At 42.9% G+C, this 14,750-nt stretch overlaps 2 protein-coding genes across 2 annotated transcripts in view; one reads left to right on the forward strand and one right to left on the reverse strand.

Moving 5' to 3' along the window:
- The window catches only part of zc3hc1 (zinc finger, C3HC-type containing 1), a 5,774-nt gene extending 1,980 nt beyond the window's left edge, over nucleotides 1-3,794 (reverse strand). The window contains exons 1-8 of the mRNA XM_020042977.3: nucleotides 3,497-3,794; nucleotides 2,729-2,831; nucleotides 2,027-2,177; nucleotides 1,824-1,907; nucleotides 1,449-1,576; nucleotides 845-993; nucleotides 283-556; nucleotides 1-142 (exon numbers count right to left, since the gene is read on the reverse strand). The exon at nucleotides 1-142 is cut by the window's left edge and continues 74 nt beyond it. Coding sequence (XP_019898536.2) covers nucleotides 1-142; nucleotides 283-556; nucleotides 845-993; nucleotides 1,449-1,576; nucleotides 1,824-1,907; nucleotides 2,027-2,177; nucleotides 2,729-2,831; nucleotides 3,497-3,633 — 1,168 coding nt within the window. The 5' untranslated portion in view covers nucleotides 3,634-3,794. The remainder of the gene's footprint in view (nucleotides 143-282; nucleotides 557-844; nucleotides 994-1,448; nucleotides 1,577-1,823; nucleotides 1,908-2,026; nucleotides 2,178-2,728; nucleotides 2,832-3,496) is intronic.
- Nucleotides 3,795-5,088: 1,294 nt separating this feature from the next.
- Nucleotides 5,089-14,713, forward strand: klhdc10 (kelch domain containing 10). The gene is made up of 9 exons (XM_010887293.5): nucleotides 5,089-5,296; nucleotides 8,257-8,478; nucleotides 9,605-9,759; nucleotides 10,058-10,206; nucleotides 11,074-11,158; nucleotides 11,503-11,569; nucleotides 11,657-11,704; nucleotides 11,937-12,076; nucleotides 12,407-14,713. The coding sequence occupies exons 1-9, from the start codon at nucleotides 5,206-5,208 to the stop codon at nucleotides 12,614-12,616; spliced, it is 1,167 nt and encodes a 388-aa protein (XP_010885595.1). The 5' UTR covers nucleotides 5,089-5,205; the 3' UTR covers nucleotides 12,617-14,713.
- The last annotated feature ends 37 nt before the right edge of the window (nucleotides 14,714-14,750 follow it).

Genomic DNA, 14,750 nt, shown 5'->3' on the forward strand with positions numbered 1-14,750 from the left:
CACTCTCTGTTCCCTCGCTCTGGCCCCGGCTCCGTGTCACAGGCCTCTTCCCCTTGAGCAGGGGGCTGGGGGGCTCCTCACCAGGGCTGGGAGAATCCCTGCTGCGGGTGCGGAACACCACAGGGCCGGGACTACCGTCGCGCTGCGAAATCACACAAGCAGACATGAACATGAACATTAAAACAGCACAGGGGCACACCCGTCCATGCCGGAATCCAACGAAAGCTCCAAAGAACCCGAGAATCCATCCGTCCGGTTCTAGTGAGCGCCCTGGAGGCCTACCTGCTCGGAGCCCCTGGTCTTGTCCTGGCTCCTCAGGCCCCTGCGGCAGGGAGTGGGGCAAGGGGAAGGCGAGGTGGGCATCTTCCTCTCCCCCTGCGCCGGGGCCTCGAGCGCTGGCAGGGGTGTCGACGACGTCGGAGTGGACGGGGACTTTGGTGAATCTCCCTCTGCCGCTTTGCCCGTTCCCTCCATCTGGTGAAAGTTCCACGTTCCAACTTTACGCATGCAGAACGAGCATGTGAGGATGGGCAAGCTCATGGAGTTCAGCGCTGGGCTGCAAAGGCGGTGAGAAGAGCAGATGTCAACAAGCTTAACCTTTATCCTGAATAAAGCGGTAAAGCGGTCGGGTGTCTAAGGTGCTGACACCAGACCACATGTCCCCGTGCCAACTTGTTAATTAAGTTGCTTTCCCAGGCTACGACGTAACACCTGGAAAACAAATGACCTAACGCCAGAAATCTTAAGGGCCACAAACTGGAAAGAGCAACCTTGCACTGTTTGAATATTCATTTGTTAAGCTTTCATTTTCTTGGTAAATGTACAATAACATTGGAAGACTAACCTTCCAGCCCAGCCGCAAAGGGCCACAATGCAGGCAGCCACCTGGACGGGAAGTGCCACAGATGTAGACTTCAAAGGGGACATGCCCTGCTTCTTCACCTCATCTTCAATTAACTCCAGCAGAATACTGATCACATCTTCTGTCAATGACTGCAAGGAGACATTTGAAATCGGAGGGATTCTTGTGAAAACTATAAGCTTTAAGCATAGGGCAAAAACCCATGTGTGGAAAAAAAGCTGAATTGCACAGCCAAACCATGCAATCAAAAACATTTGGACAAGAATGGATTTTATTTGAGAGTATTAGTATATATATTGGTTTCACCGATTAAAATGACAATTTTTCATTTTCTTTATAAGGCGTCATTTACTTCAGGGAACCAAGTGTTTTGGGACAAATGCATATTATGTCCCAGTATAACCAGAAATGCCCATCATTCCAGTTGTCAAAATGCCCCAAAATAAAAGCAGACAATGTATACTGTAAACTCATTTTCATTGCCTCAAAGTGCCTAGAGCAAGGGGCTATGGGAGCGTTTCAGGAGGGAGTCCGTCTTTGTAGATGTGATCCTTCATTGAGTAAGAACACCCCTCCCCTCCCTCACCATGTTTTTAAGCTGTTCCGGCTTCATGGCAGGCAGCTGCTGCTCCAGGAGACAAGTGGTGTGATAGCGCTCCAGGAAGGAACTGAGAAGCACTGAGGGCTCGTTAATAGGGACCAGCCAGAACCGGTCTGAAACAAACAAAAACAGTAAGGCTCAAAACAGAAAATATTGATGGTGGGGTAATGGTTGAGGTGGCTGCATTTCAGCGAGGCTGTGGTGGCATTGAAAGTATATGAAAAGGGGGGGTTAGGTCTTGTAATGACAATAATTTTTAAGTATGTTGCTCTTCTTCATTGTTTTATTAAAGCCAAATGTAATATCCATTTACCTACATTAGCAAGAATCTCTAAAAATGAGGGAAAGGTTTTGTATTACCTGGGCATGGAAAGTCTGGCCACGGACAAAACTTCTCATGTTGTGTCTGTAGTTGCCCAGTAATCTCTGCTACACGCGATTCATCTTTGGACAAGAAGGTAGGCCCCAACCGTAATTAGATAAAAATAGCTAGTATAGCACTCTCTTATTTAATCTCTATACAATAAGAAATAATAAGCTCTCAAAATGGTTGCTCTGCTCACATTTCCTGAAGTCCAGTGTTGGCTGTAGAGATGCACAGAGAAAAGCCTTGCAACTTGAACATTTCAGCATGTCACATCCCATGTTGATCCAGCCATAGCTGGCACACCTCAGGGGGGACAGTGTCCTGGGCTTTCCTGCCCATTTCAGACAGTGCTCACGCTAAGGAAACGTTTTATACAAAGCTACACTCTAGAAACAAATCAATAGATAAGCACTTATTACATAAATGTGAGACATGATAAACTTCATATGTGATGGGGATGTATGCAAAAGATACCCCATATCTAGACTGGTACTTTGTATATCCAGTATATGTTTTAGTAGAAGGCAGGGAATTGACTGATTTCCTCCTGCGCTCAGAAATAAAAGAATAATTTATTTCAGAAACACTAGCCTTTTTTTCTTTAATGAGAAATATCACGACAAGGTACTTGAGAGCAGGGCAATGGAGTGGTGATGAACAGGAGTTATACTCACACAAAATGTTTGCAGTATAATCTGCAACTGGGCAGAAGATAGCCTAAAGGTTTGAGCATTGGTCAAGTAACTAAAAGGCATCTGCATTGAATCTCAGAGCAAAACATTTTAAAAATGGGCTGTGTCCTTCAGGAAGGCACGTAACCCTTATTGGTCTGGATATGGATATGATCTGACTACTACATTACTAAAATGTACATATAATGTGAGTGCAGAAAGGATATTGAGTAGGACTCCACTCTTGTAAAAAAGCCATCTTTGTTAGATGCTTCACAGGGAACCTGACTGTTCCCATTTGGTGCTGCTGAAACCAGCTCCCCCTGAGTACTGCATTTCAAAACAACAAAAGAAAGTGTTTACGTCAGCTGTGTATCTAAAAGATCAAGAGAACATTCACAAAACACAATAGTTCGTGTACGGTGCTTGAAAGCCGTGCAAGACATCTCACAAATGTTTTGTTGTTGCCCACGCACTAGAGTCAGCAACAACCAGAGATACAAGATATCTCGCTATAGTGACTAACTGAACGTCAGTGTAGCATGTGGACCCATCAGAGACGTGCGTTAGTATACATGATTTAAAAAAAATCATGCAGCTGATATTTAAAATTCCACCACGTGAAGAAATGCATTCATATTGGTGATGGTTACATGAATGGCAGGTTACATAACGTGCACGTGCAACACAGCCTGGCTGAATAAAACATTAAAACGAGTCCATGAACGCTACTGTAGCTGTAATGCCTAGACAGCACTGTACTTGAAAAGCAAACAAATTCAATTTTGATTAAGAAAGGCAACTAAGTAGCTCGACATAACCTTGTAAATTACTTGCTAAAGTTAATGCAAGATGTGGAAACTCCAGATCCGTTGCTAACTAGGCTTAGATTGCAAGCCAGCCAGAGCCAAAGTTAGCGAGATACATGTACCTTTGCTAACCAGATAGAGATGCTAACTAGCTAGCTAGCATGTGCTTGTTCTCCAAAAACTTACCCATTTAATCGATTTTCATTCGACAAAACACCGGCATTGAGAAGCTCACGGACTTTCTCGGGAGAAGCAAAACCTGATTTAAATTGTCTATTCGGAGTATTGTCAAGACTATTTCCGCGACTACCAATAGTAGCCATGATCAGTTGGTCCTAGGAAATAACTCTTCCCCCCTGAAAGAGGCACTCTCGTAAAGTTCCGCAAGAGATATCGTGGAAGATGACATTCCATTTCGGTCTATCCACGCCCTCTCTCCTCGCTCTGTCTCCTGAAAACCTATTGTAGAACAAGGTCAGACGGGCGGGACCTGTAAATTTGCATTAACTAAATTATTTATGTAAAATAGAAAAAGTCATATGTGATCAACAAACAATCCAATCATGGTCCATCTAAAATAACATATTATCACAGCTCACACTTGAAAGAGATTGAGAACTAGAGGAGAAAATACACCTCTGGTGAAGAGATCTATATGTTTCTTTATGCCCTGCAAGAGACAGAATTGGATTGATTTTCTTTCCAATCTTAAAGTTTGCCCATTTGGTCTTATTGTCATAATTTCTGTGCTGCTGTATGTACCCACACACTTTTTGTCTTCATTTAATATTGTGGAGTTTAATAACAGGCAAATGTTTACATGTAATGCTTCCTTGAATACTTAGACATCGGACCCTTTTGGTCATGTTCAGCTTGAAATGTCTAGAAATTAAATAAAAGGAAATGTCCAACAGTTTTTCTTGGATTCTATGATGTTATGATGTCAATTTTCTTAATTAAAGGACTGTGTTTATTTTGGCTTTGTTAGGAACAATGTTCTTGTGAGATGATTTATTATATTCCATGCTGTCAACAACAGCAGATTTTGCAGAATGGATTTTGTGACCTCAGTCAATGTACAAGGCCGGAGAATGCGCCCCTTTCTGCACATTAGGTATACACTTCCTGGTTGAGAGAGCACCTGATAAGAACCATAATAGCACTGAATGTGCTTTGGATGACACATACCTCGACATTGACTGTCCCAGGTCCGTTTGGGAGTTGCTGCAAGGAATTGGGATCGTAATCACAAATTGGATATTATGAAATTTCGAAATAAATCAAGTTGAAGTAAAATGAAAAGTCACATTTAGTGGATTCTGACGGAAGTGCCGATGAGTAGATGGTGGACGATTCTGTTTGGAAACACTTTGTGCAGCATATTTTGGATTGCTGGATACTTCATGATTGGAGGACTTATATTAACCATGTCCAATGGATTTAATTTGAATTAAATCTAAAGTTACTCTTGGTCAATGAGAAAATATGAACTACGTGTCTATAAACATAATGCAAAGTATGCTGTCCACACGCCACGCCCATACCTTTTTCTGCTTCGATGTAACAAGGCGATTTAGTTCCGAGATTTTCCATAGATTCCCTTTTACATCCTGAAACGTTCAGATAGAAATATGACCATTAGAACAAAACTGCTCTCCATCAGCTATATTGTATATTTAGTTAATGTTTACAATGTCCAAGAACGTTGTGCAGCTGAACATGGCCCCTCGCGTTTTTTGACGTATGCTACGTCAATTTACGACCCATTGGTTCTCTGGTCTGAAATACATGTCATTTCCTTGGGAAGAATGTGATGTGTTATGATTTTCTAATGTCTTATCAGCACCTTAAAGGGTTTTGTAGTATTCAGTGAAACGTCTTCAATTTGGTAAGCAATGTCGGCCGCAGAAGGCGATCGCAGTTCGGACCAGCTAAATAAATTCGAGAAACTGACAGGGAGGCCTCCACTCCGGGTATCACTTTCAGGTCAGTCAAAAACAACATCCAGCTAGCTAACATTAGCCACCTGTCTGTTAGTACTGTTGCTATCTATAGGAAATCAGTTCAATCGGTGTGATTGACATAGTTCAATAAACTTGATTGCATAGAAATATAAACCGGGCTTTGATGTTAATGACCAATCTAGCAATAATGTTTGCGATTAGCTACACTATAGAATGCTAACTCGGTACTAGTTAGATAGGTACTTAGCATCTGAACAGCTTCCAAACCGCTGCTGTACTGTAGCTAAATAAATACTATAGCTAAGTTCACGTCATTGTTAACTAGCTAGCTTGCCCAGAGAGTATGAAACCATGAAAACATAATCAAAATAAATAATGGGAGAAGCTAACTAAATAATCTAATTTGGCAAATTTAGCTACAGTATACTATTCACTGAATTCGCAATAATCTGATTTATCAATTGACTACAGTACTACATTTAAAAAATATTTTACAATCGAGTTATTTGGGCTTCGCTGTAACATACACATGTTGATGCACCATATTTGGTAGCAACAAGTCTGAATGATAATGGAAAGATGGTTGGTTACTGCAAAAATTATGAACTCCAAGTGATCCACACCCTTGCAAATATAAATAATCCCCAGTAGAACCTGATATAGTCTATGGGGTATATTGATTACAGTATATATTGGCTGTTATTATGTGAATTACCTTGTGAATAGCTATGTGAATAGCTTCTGTGTTCTATCTATCATTATCTAATGCCTTGTTTCTTATAACATTTTATTATACATTTTTAGAAATGAAATGGAATATTCCAAGTAAAGCAAGGATAAAGCCAGGTTTTCCAAGTAAAGCCAGGTTTTCCAAGTAAAGCCAGGTTTTCCAAGTAAAGCCAGGTTTTCCAAGTAAAGCCAGGTTAGAAATGTAAAGCCAGCTTTTCCAAGTAAAGCCAGGATTTAAATTACATTTGAAGGCAAAACCAAGAATAACACACATGCTGATGCTTAATCTCCAGTGAAGTGAAAACTGAATTCTTAGCTTGCTAAGGTAGTGACAACTGCAATTGAGTCATTGGCATGTTTGCATGTGAGCAAAGGGCAGGTGCTAAAGAATGTGCAACCTCTAGTAAAAGGAGACACAGGGACGTTTCTAGGTCATATGCCTAGAAAACTGCAGTGCATGGACATTGGGTGACACTGAACAAAGCAACATGGAGAGGACACCTGGGCAATACCAAGCCGGGCTGTCAGACCAGCTCAGAGGAATGTCTAGGTTCTGAGAAAATAAAAGCACAAATAGGAACTGAGCCAGCAACCAGTGACGGTGGGTTCTGGTAGTGGATCCTGGGACACAATCTAGCCTCTTTAGCGCACGGCCCTATATCATGGTGGAAGTAACCGGGGCTTAGGGCCCCCTGAATGATTCTGTGTCAAGTCACCCACAAAACCTGTGTTTGATACCAAGGTGTGTCATGGCTAGCTGGGACCGTGGTGACTTTGAGGCTTCATTTGCCAGAGAATATTTGCATAGCATCACTCTGGGCTAGGGATGTCGGGAACGGCAAATAATTTATTTGGTCACCATGCTCTGGTGACCCACTCGGGGCTGGCGGCCACATTCAAGCCAGTTGTTTGTTATCTGGACGTTTTTGGCTTCTCTTGTCTCCTGCCTTCTGCAGTAGCACTTGTTTAGGTAAATTACATCTGCACGGATGGATCAAGACAAAGACAATGCAAGACGTTTTATTGATGAAACAACAATATTATTATTTTTAGACATGGATGCTTTGGTCCTCTGGGAAAAAAACAAAAACGGATTCAAAGGGGTTTTGAAACTGCCTCACTGGGCTATCAAGGAGGGAGGAATAGCCTAATAACGAATTGCAATCTTCTCCATGTATCGCTTTCCGAGAGAGGATGTAGGAAAGAAAATGTAGAGTTCATTTTCACTGGGGAGCTCCCTCTAATTACATGGTATCATGGATTTCTTGAGTTTCTTGAGATCGTTAAACCTACATTGACACTGAAGATGAAGGTTGTCCTGTCTTTAGTGTTATCTGCTCATGTAGGTGTTTCCGTAAAAGCTCTTTGTGACAACTGCTGTTGTAAAAAGGGCTTTATAAATAAATTTGATAGATTGATAGGTCTTCAGAGTGTAGTGTTGGCGTGGTAACATTTTATCTTGGTCTGAAGCCTGCTGCTGGAGGTATCAGGGGTTTGCACATTGCATGCTGTGAAGGCATAGTATCAATAACAGCCAGTGACAGGCAGGGTCTTTGTGTGTTTTTGCGGCAGAAATTGGTTATTCTGAAACACTGTCTCCCTCCCTGCTGCCATTTTGTTTGGAACAGGTCTCTTGGAAAAAAGATTTTATTTCAAAGAGACAATCGTTATAAGTAAAGGGTACGTTTAAAAACATCTGCTCTGCACTGACTTTCTTTACATGAGCAAAAGTGTTGTTGATAGCTTGAATTAGGATTGGGTTTAGTAGGCTGCGCTGAAATGTGTTTTGAAAAGAAATTCTGTCATGTAAAAAGTTTACATGGGTTTTGTTACACTAATCCAGGAAGTGCTTTTTTATCACAAGTTCAAAATGTGCCATTTGACCTCCTTCAGTCATTTGGGACTCATGCACCTTGCCCTGCTTCAGTGGTTGATGAGAATAGTTTATTTATGGACAAAGTAATCTGTAATTGAAATGGAATTTAAATGTTCAAACTACCAAATAGCTGACTACTTACTGTGATTTTGTGGAATTTTACGCTGAATACTTGGTATTTCTGGGAACGCATCATTATTGACTACTGTGTTGCAGGCTGTGGAAGTGCCCAGTTTAGGCATTAGACTATTAGCAGTGATCTCTGTTGGCGAACAGTGACTGTGAAAGAGACCAAAAGCTGTGTTTAATAATCAGATTTTAGTTACCCCTAATATGCCTGCTACCCTGTGACCCCCCCCCCACACACACACACACAGGTCTTCATATGCCCCCAGCTCGAAGCGGGCATCGCTGCGTGGCAGACAACACTAACCTGTATGTGTTCGGGGGGTACAACCCGGACTACGACGAGTCGGGCGGCCAGGAGAATGAGGACTACCCGTTGTTCAGGGAACTCTGGAGGTACCACTTCGCTACAGGCACATGGCAGCAGATCCGCACAGAGGGCTTCATGCCCACCGAGCTGGCGTCCATGTCAGGTAAGGGCAGCACTAGGACACACTTCTCCCGATATGGAATGTACATTTTAGTCCAGAGCCGCTTACAGTTAAGGAAGCTATGTGGAACTGCAGAACTCCGTGGTTACTGCAAATAATTTATCAGCGGGAAAGACGACAATACAAACGATAGCTGTAAACAGTTTTTCTCAGGGGTGACCGATTGGCATGGCATTGAATGGGAGGGCCTGGACCAATTTACTATTGCTATTTACTATTCTGATGGAATTCACATTTCTTTGCCTCATGATCTCATGGGAATTTGCCCTTTTCCATGGCGGAAACTGAAGAATAATAGTAACCAACCGTAACAAATACAATAGGGTTACAGCATCTATGCTGGTTGACAAAGACAATCTATTGAAGTGACACTAAAGTAAGAATGTACAAAATAATCTGTTGCTCTATGTTGTGACTGTCCCCTGACATCTTACCTTGTTATCTTCTGTATGTTAAACCTACTCATGAAGTAGACATGTAACTTCTATTCACTACAGCTGTGGTATCAGGGCAAATCTACTGCAGTCTACCCAACACAATTGATTAATGGGAAAACTCGTATTTTATTAATGTAGTCCATCGATAAATTGTCTTATACAGTTTTGTATTATCAACATGGCAAAATAACATGACACTAGACACTCCACACCTTAAATGCATAACTAATTCAGTATGAAAGAATGCCAATGAAATGCTGGTGGGTGGCCAAAACAGATTTAGAGCCAAGGGATGATTTTTATTCCACAAAAAATGTATGATCTTACTGACTCATTCATGTACTAAATAATGTTATGACAATTTCTGCACCTCAATAGCATCAAACTATTTTAATAAAAGACTGAATGATTAGTAGGTCCTTCTATTACTTCTATTTAGATCATTTTAGATCATAAGAGTGGAGGTGTAAACCTTGTTGCCCGGGCTACATTCCCAGCCTGGCCTTCCTAACGTTATGGGCACCCAATCATCTCCCTCAACCTCCCCTTTAACAGAAGCAATACATGCATGCAATCAATAATGGGTGTCCAGTGTGAATGTATCCGTTTCTACGGGTTTTGCTACGGCGCTGCACCCAGGTTAAAACATTATGGTTTCCCGTCTCCATCAGCTGTTTTACACGGCAACAATCTGCTGGTGTTCGGTGGCACCGGGATTCCCTTCGGGGAAAACAATGGGAACGACGTCCACGTCTGCAACGTGAAGTACAAGCGGTGGTCGCTGCTCAACTGCAGAGGGAAGAAGCCCAACCGAATCTACGGACAGGTACCCCGAATCCTTCATCCCTTCCCAACCAGTTGTGTCTCTGCAGCTGGGTCCTTTGGCTTTCTCCTGCCTCGTTTTGGGAATTGTGCATACATTTGGGTGCTATTTGAATAAAATATTCTAGCTCGGCTTGTTTTAAATTCATAGTAGCCCAAATTCCACAACACTAGGGAGTGGCATCTCCAAGTGGACCATATACTATCACCAGAGAAGAAGATGGGGAATCCTTGCAAATAAAGAGATTTCTTGCCGTTTGATTTCACCACATTCGCCATTTTGTTTTTTTGTCTCCCCCAAGGCAATGGCCATCATTAACGGCTTCCTGTATGTGTTTGGGGGAACCACGGGCTACATCTACAGTACAGACCTGCACAGACTGGACCTGACCACCCGAGAATGGATCCACCTCAAACCCAACAACCCACCGGACGACCTGCCTGAGGAACGGTGAGTGTCCTGGCCCATCATGCCGTTCTCCTAGCAATATGTCATTCAGAGGGGCGCGACATTTAGAAGACGCGGGTAAATGATAGCCTTTTGTCCAGTGTGGCCACCAAACTAAATGGAGACCACTTAGCATGACCAAATCGATGAAATGTATGTTTAGTTTGCTCAAAATATTGTAAAATGTTTATAGTGGTATACAGGTATTGGCACCCTTGCGCTTCATTAAAATATTACACAATTTCTTCTTAAACTGTTGAAATTGATAAATCCTTTGGTATCCGCATGCATTTCTTTTGGGTTTTAGCTTTTGAAATGAACTCACCCGCAGCTGTTGTGAGTTGCAGGTGCCTGCAATGTGAAATTCATTCAGCCTGTTGGAACAGATTTTTTTTAATTTATTTATCCTGTTTTGTGTAACCACACACAACGCAATGAGCTTTGAGAAGCCTACACACTTAAAGACTTTTAAGGCCCATACCTCTATAGCAACCTCCCTGAATGTGTCGCAAGAGGAAGTTTGCAGCAAGTTTTTTGATTGATGGAGAAATGACATCATTCAGCTGCCACTCTGGTTCTGTTTCTGGAGCTGACCCTCTGACACAAAGTATGACCGTTTAAAGTCCCACCACTTGTCTCCAACTGAATGGAGGTTGGGTGTGAGGAGATCCTCTGTTGAGAGAGCGAGACAATACAAGACAAAACAAATGCTGGATGGTTCTGAGGTGCCCAGCAATGATCCCAGATCTAAATCCCTGAAACCTGTGGCGAGACCAGAAAGTTGTTCAAAAAGGTCTCTTTTTTGGGAAAAAGAAATAGCTTCAAGGTCATTGGGTAGTATTAACGATGAACCATGTGTATTTGTCACAGGTACAGGCATGAAATAGCACACGACCGCCAGAGGATATACATCCTGGGAGGGGGGACCTCCTGGACCTCGTACCCCCTGGACAAGGTAGCACATAAGTCAACAAGAACCTCTTCCATTGTACAAATGTGTCTTTCCTTGAGGCAAGCACAGATTTATAAGTGATCGCATCGGTCACCATGTGCCACTTTTTTGCCGATTCAAATCTCTGCTCTAACTTTGATAAAGGTAGGAAGAATGAAGAAGCCAACCTGTGCTAGCCATCTACGCCTGCTCTGGGTAGATTTCGTCATTCGATGCTTTTCCAGAGAATCTTTAGCACAGGAGGGCCGATTATGATTGTCCGTTTGAGCAGCAGCTTCTGCCACTGAATAGGAGTTATGGGTTGTTTATTTTGATGCCGAGTCTTTTCTTCCCTTCCCCATAACCAGATACACGCTTACAACCTGGAGACAAATTCCTGGGAAGAGATCTCAACGAAGCCACACGATAAAATAGGTTGGCGTGTTGACGTTTCAGTGTAAAAACAAATGTCCATCGGTCTTTGCATATTCCCGTTCATTTAATTGCCTTGGTTTCTGACAGGGTACCCTGCTCCCAGGAGATGTCACAGCTGTGTGCAGATCCAGACCGGTGAGATTCCTGTCACATGTTGTATTGAATTCCAGCCGTACACATTTTATTTGTATTAAATTTTTTTATGATTGTATAACAGCTCCGGCCGTAAACGGCGACCACATTCTTAGCGGGGCCGGTTTGAAATCGGCGACCGCCGTGCGTCTTCACACATCTGTCCTTACTGCTCTTGACGAACCAACAACTCCCCACGGGGTCCGTCTAACCTGTGATGCTGTCTCTCTGTCAGACGTGTTTATATGCGGCGGCTACAACGGGGAAGTGATAGTGGCTGACCTGTGGAAGATCAACCTACAGACGTTTCAGTGGACCAAGCTCCCGGCAGTAATGCCTGAACCAGCCTACTTTCATTGTGCAGCTGTGACCCCGGTCAGTAGGGAGCGCTACGCCATGCCCGTAATGTTATAGACCTTTGACGGTGTGTCCCCTTCGCATAGCACTGGTTTGCGGGTCCTAGAATAGCAGATATAAGGTGCCATGTGTGCTTATTTTTCTCTAGCACTGCTCCTGTCAGGGTTTTCCCCAATCCTGGCCCCTAGGCCCTGAAAAGAGTACCGTTGTGTCTTTGTCCCCTGCTGCACTTCACACTTACACACATTTCATAGTTCGAGGCCTGACGACGAGTGTGTTATTTGTATCGAGCGCGCGAGTCCGACGGCCATGCACAGATGTGTAAGTCTGTTTGTTTTCTCCTGTCAGGCGGGCTGCATGTACATTCACGGCGGAGTGGTGAACATCCACGAGAACAAGCGGACTGGCTCCCTGTTTAAGATCTGGCTGGTGGTGCCCAGCCTGCTGGAGCTGTGCTGGGAGCGCCTCCTCAAAGCCCACCCACACCTGGCCCAGCTGCCCACCATCCAGCTCCTCAACCTGGGCCTCACACAGGAACTCATTGAGCGCTTGAAATAAAGGACGGACGGATGTGGAGCGCAGGATTTTGTTTTAAGGGGGTCACCCTTAAGGGAGGGTCCAGGCTTTGCGTACATTGCCCCGCCTTAAAACCAAAAACAATAGGATGCCTTTTTTCTTTTGAACTTGTGACGATTTTTAAAAAGGAAAATGAAGTGGACTGTTTCACGCCCCCTCCAGGCCACCTGACCTACTGTAGGCTGGGCGGCTGGCCAGTAACCCACCTCATTCTGCCTGCTGACCTGGACATCATTGGCTCTACGGAGTTGAGCTTCACCATGACCCTCACTACTTTCTCATTTTATAATGGCCTTTATGACTTTAATAGGAATGCCATTAAGAAAGAAACGGCGCATGTTTATTTATTTGAAGGATGTGTTTTTGTTTTTTTTGTTTTTGAGTCGTCCTGTATCGTTTTCCTTTCGACGTACAATTATACTGGACAGTCTTCGAGTCAGATCAAAAGTTATACCAACTGGCATGTTTTATGAACGGGGAGGGTGGGGTGGGGGGGTAGCATTAGTACTAGACCCGCCTCCAGACTTAAACACAGGTTGTCCCCAGTACTTTGCTTCCCCATTCCAGGCATATTATTAAGGGGTAATGTCTGATTTTACCTGTTTGTCGATTATTGGTGTTAAGAGCAGACGCAGCAGTAGTTTGATCTAATAGAAAACCTCCCACCTAATCTTACATCACACTCCTTTATAATATGAGTTTTACCCTGATGAAGGTGCCTGGGGCTGTTACCTAAGGGCATGCTTTTGACAAGACCCGTTTGGGACACAACCCTGTTCGTCTTCTCATTAGAAAACAATAGCAATGGATGATAGGTCAAAAATCTGGCCCTGGTTTATTTTAAAAGCTTCCACTATTTCTTCTCGGTCCACTGTAAATACGGTGCTATTCTAATTACTTTAAAATGCTTTTATTCAAATAAAATCTACTCCCAATTATTTTCCAACTTTTACTTCCTCTATGCCGATTAGAAAATAGAACACTGCTTTCAAGGGAACAGCTTTAAGACGACTACTAACGTTAATTTGACTCAGTGCCTTTCCCAAAGTTTCCATGGTAATTAAGTACTACAGATCTAGAGTAGTTTGTGTGTTGAGGAGCAACTTTGACTGAGACTTTAGAAAAGGAGATGTGAGTAATGGTGTAGTTTTATCCAAATATTTGCAAAAAGTATGAATGTTTCCCATGTGATTGTTGTCCTTTTATTTTTTCCTGTTTTTAATCATCTCCCCTCACACCAACCGCAACACACATTACTAGTGTCAGGTCAGTCCACTGGTGGATCTTTTAACTCGGCCCGTTCCAAACACTAAACTGCTCCATTGTCAAAGAAATATTGGAAGGAAAAAAAAAATATATACAATATTGCAAGTTGAGTGGTTTTGAATTATGCTGCAGTATTTGTGGATTCACTACAGTCGGTGTATGTTGTTGGACTTGAGTCCCCATCTAAAGTAGTTGTTCTGCTGTTATATCTTTAAAAAAAATATTTAAAAAAAACCTTATATGCAGAGTGCCATGGTACACTATTCCACACAGTTCAGATGAGTTCCTGTTGAGCTAGGGATGTCGTTAAATGCCAAATATTATTGCACCTTGAAGTGAACACAATGAAAATTCGCCTTGTTGGATGTAATAAAACTTGTTTAGGGTCAGGGTGGGTTGTTGCCATGGGAAATAGTTTAAAAGGTCAGTCAATACCCAGAATACACCCCATCAAGGAAATGCCTTTGTCTGTGCACGCCCTCCTTCGTCTGGGAGTGTTTGTGTTGTGTGGCCCCACCCCCCCCACCGTTTGTACATTTCAGACAATTCCATTGGCCTTTAAGTGACATCTCGGGGGCACTGGGACATGCAACTACAACCATTTCCCATTCCAGCCACTCTTATTTTCTACTGCACGATGACACACAGACCTCCAATTTGCATGTCAAGACAGCCACCGTTTATATTGGAAAGGAGTTGTCCGCTATGGACTTGCTGCGCAGTGAACAGTTTCTGAAGGCGACCACTGAACTGAGCCAGTATTTGTGAATGTTTGGTTTCGATTGTTAAGTCAATAAACATACTGTAATAGTAGTTTGGTTTCACCTTCTTTGTTTTGCAAATCCTGTCC

Source organism: Esox lucius, chromosome 23 (genome assembly GCF_011004845.1).
Source record: "Esox lucius isolate fEsoLuc1 chromosome 23, fEsoLuc1.pri, whole genome shotgun sequence".
Classification (NCBI taxonomy): domain Eukaryota; kingdom Metazoa; phylum Chordata; class Actinopteri; order Esociformes; family Esocidae; genus Esox; species Esox lucius.

Coding starts and splice junctions, on each gene's coding strand:
- klhdc10 (XM_010887293.5), top strand. CDS start 5,206: ATGTCGGCCGCAGAAGGCGATCGCAGTTCGGACCAGCTAAATAAATTC. Junction 11,705..11,936: donor CTGTGTGCAGATCCAGACCG/GTGAGATTCCTG, acceptor TCTCTCTGTCAG/ACGTGTTTATATGCGGCGGC. Junction 12,077..12,406: donor ATTGTGCAGCTGTGACCCCG/GTCAGTAGGGAG, acceptor TTCTCCTGTCAG/GCGGGCTGCATGTACATTCA.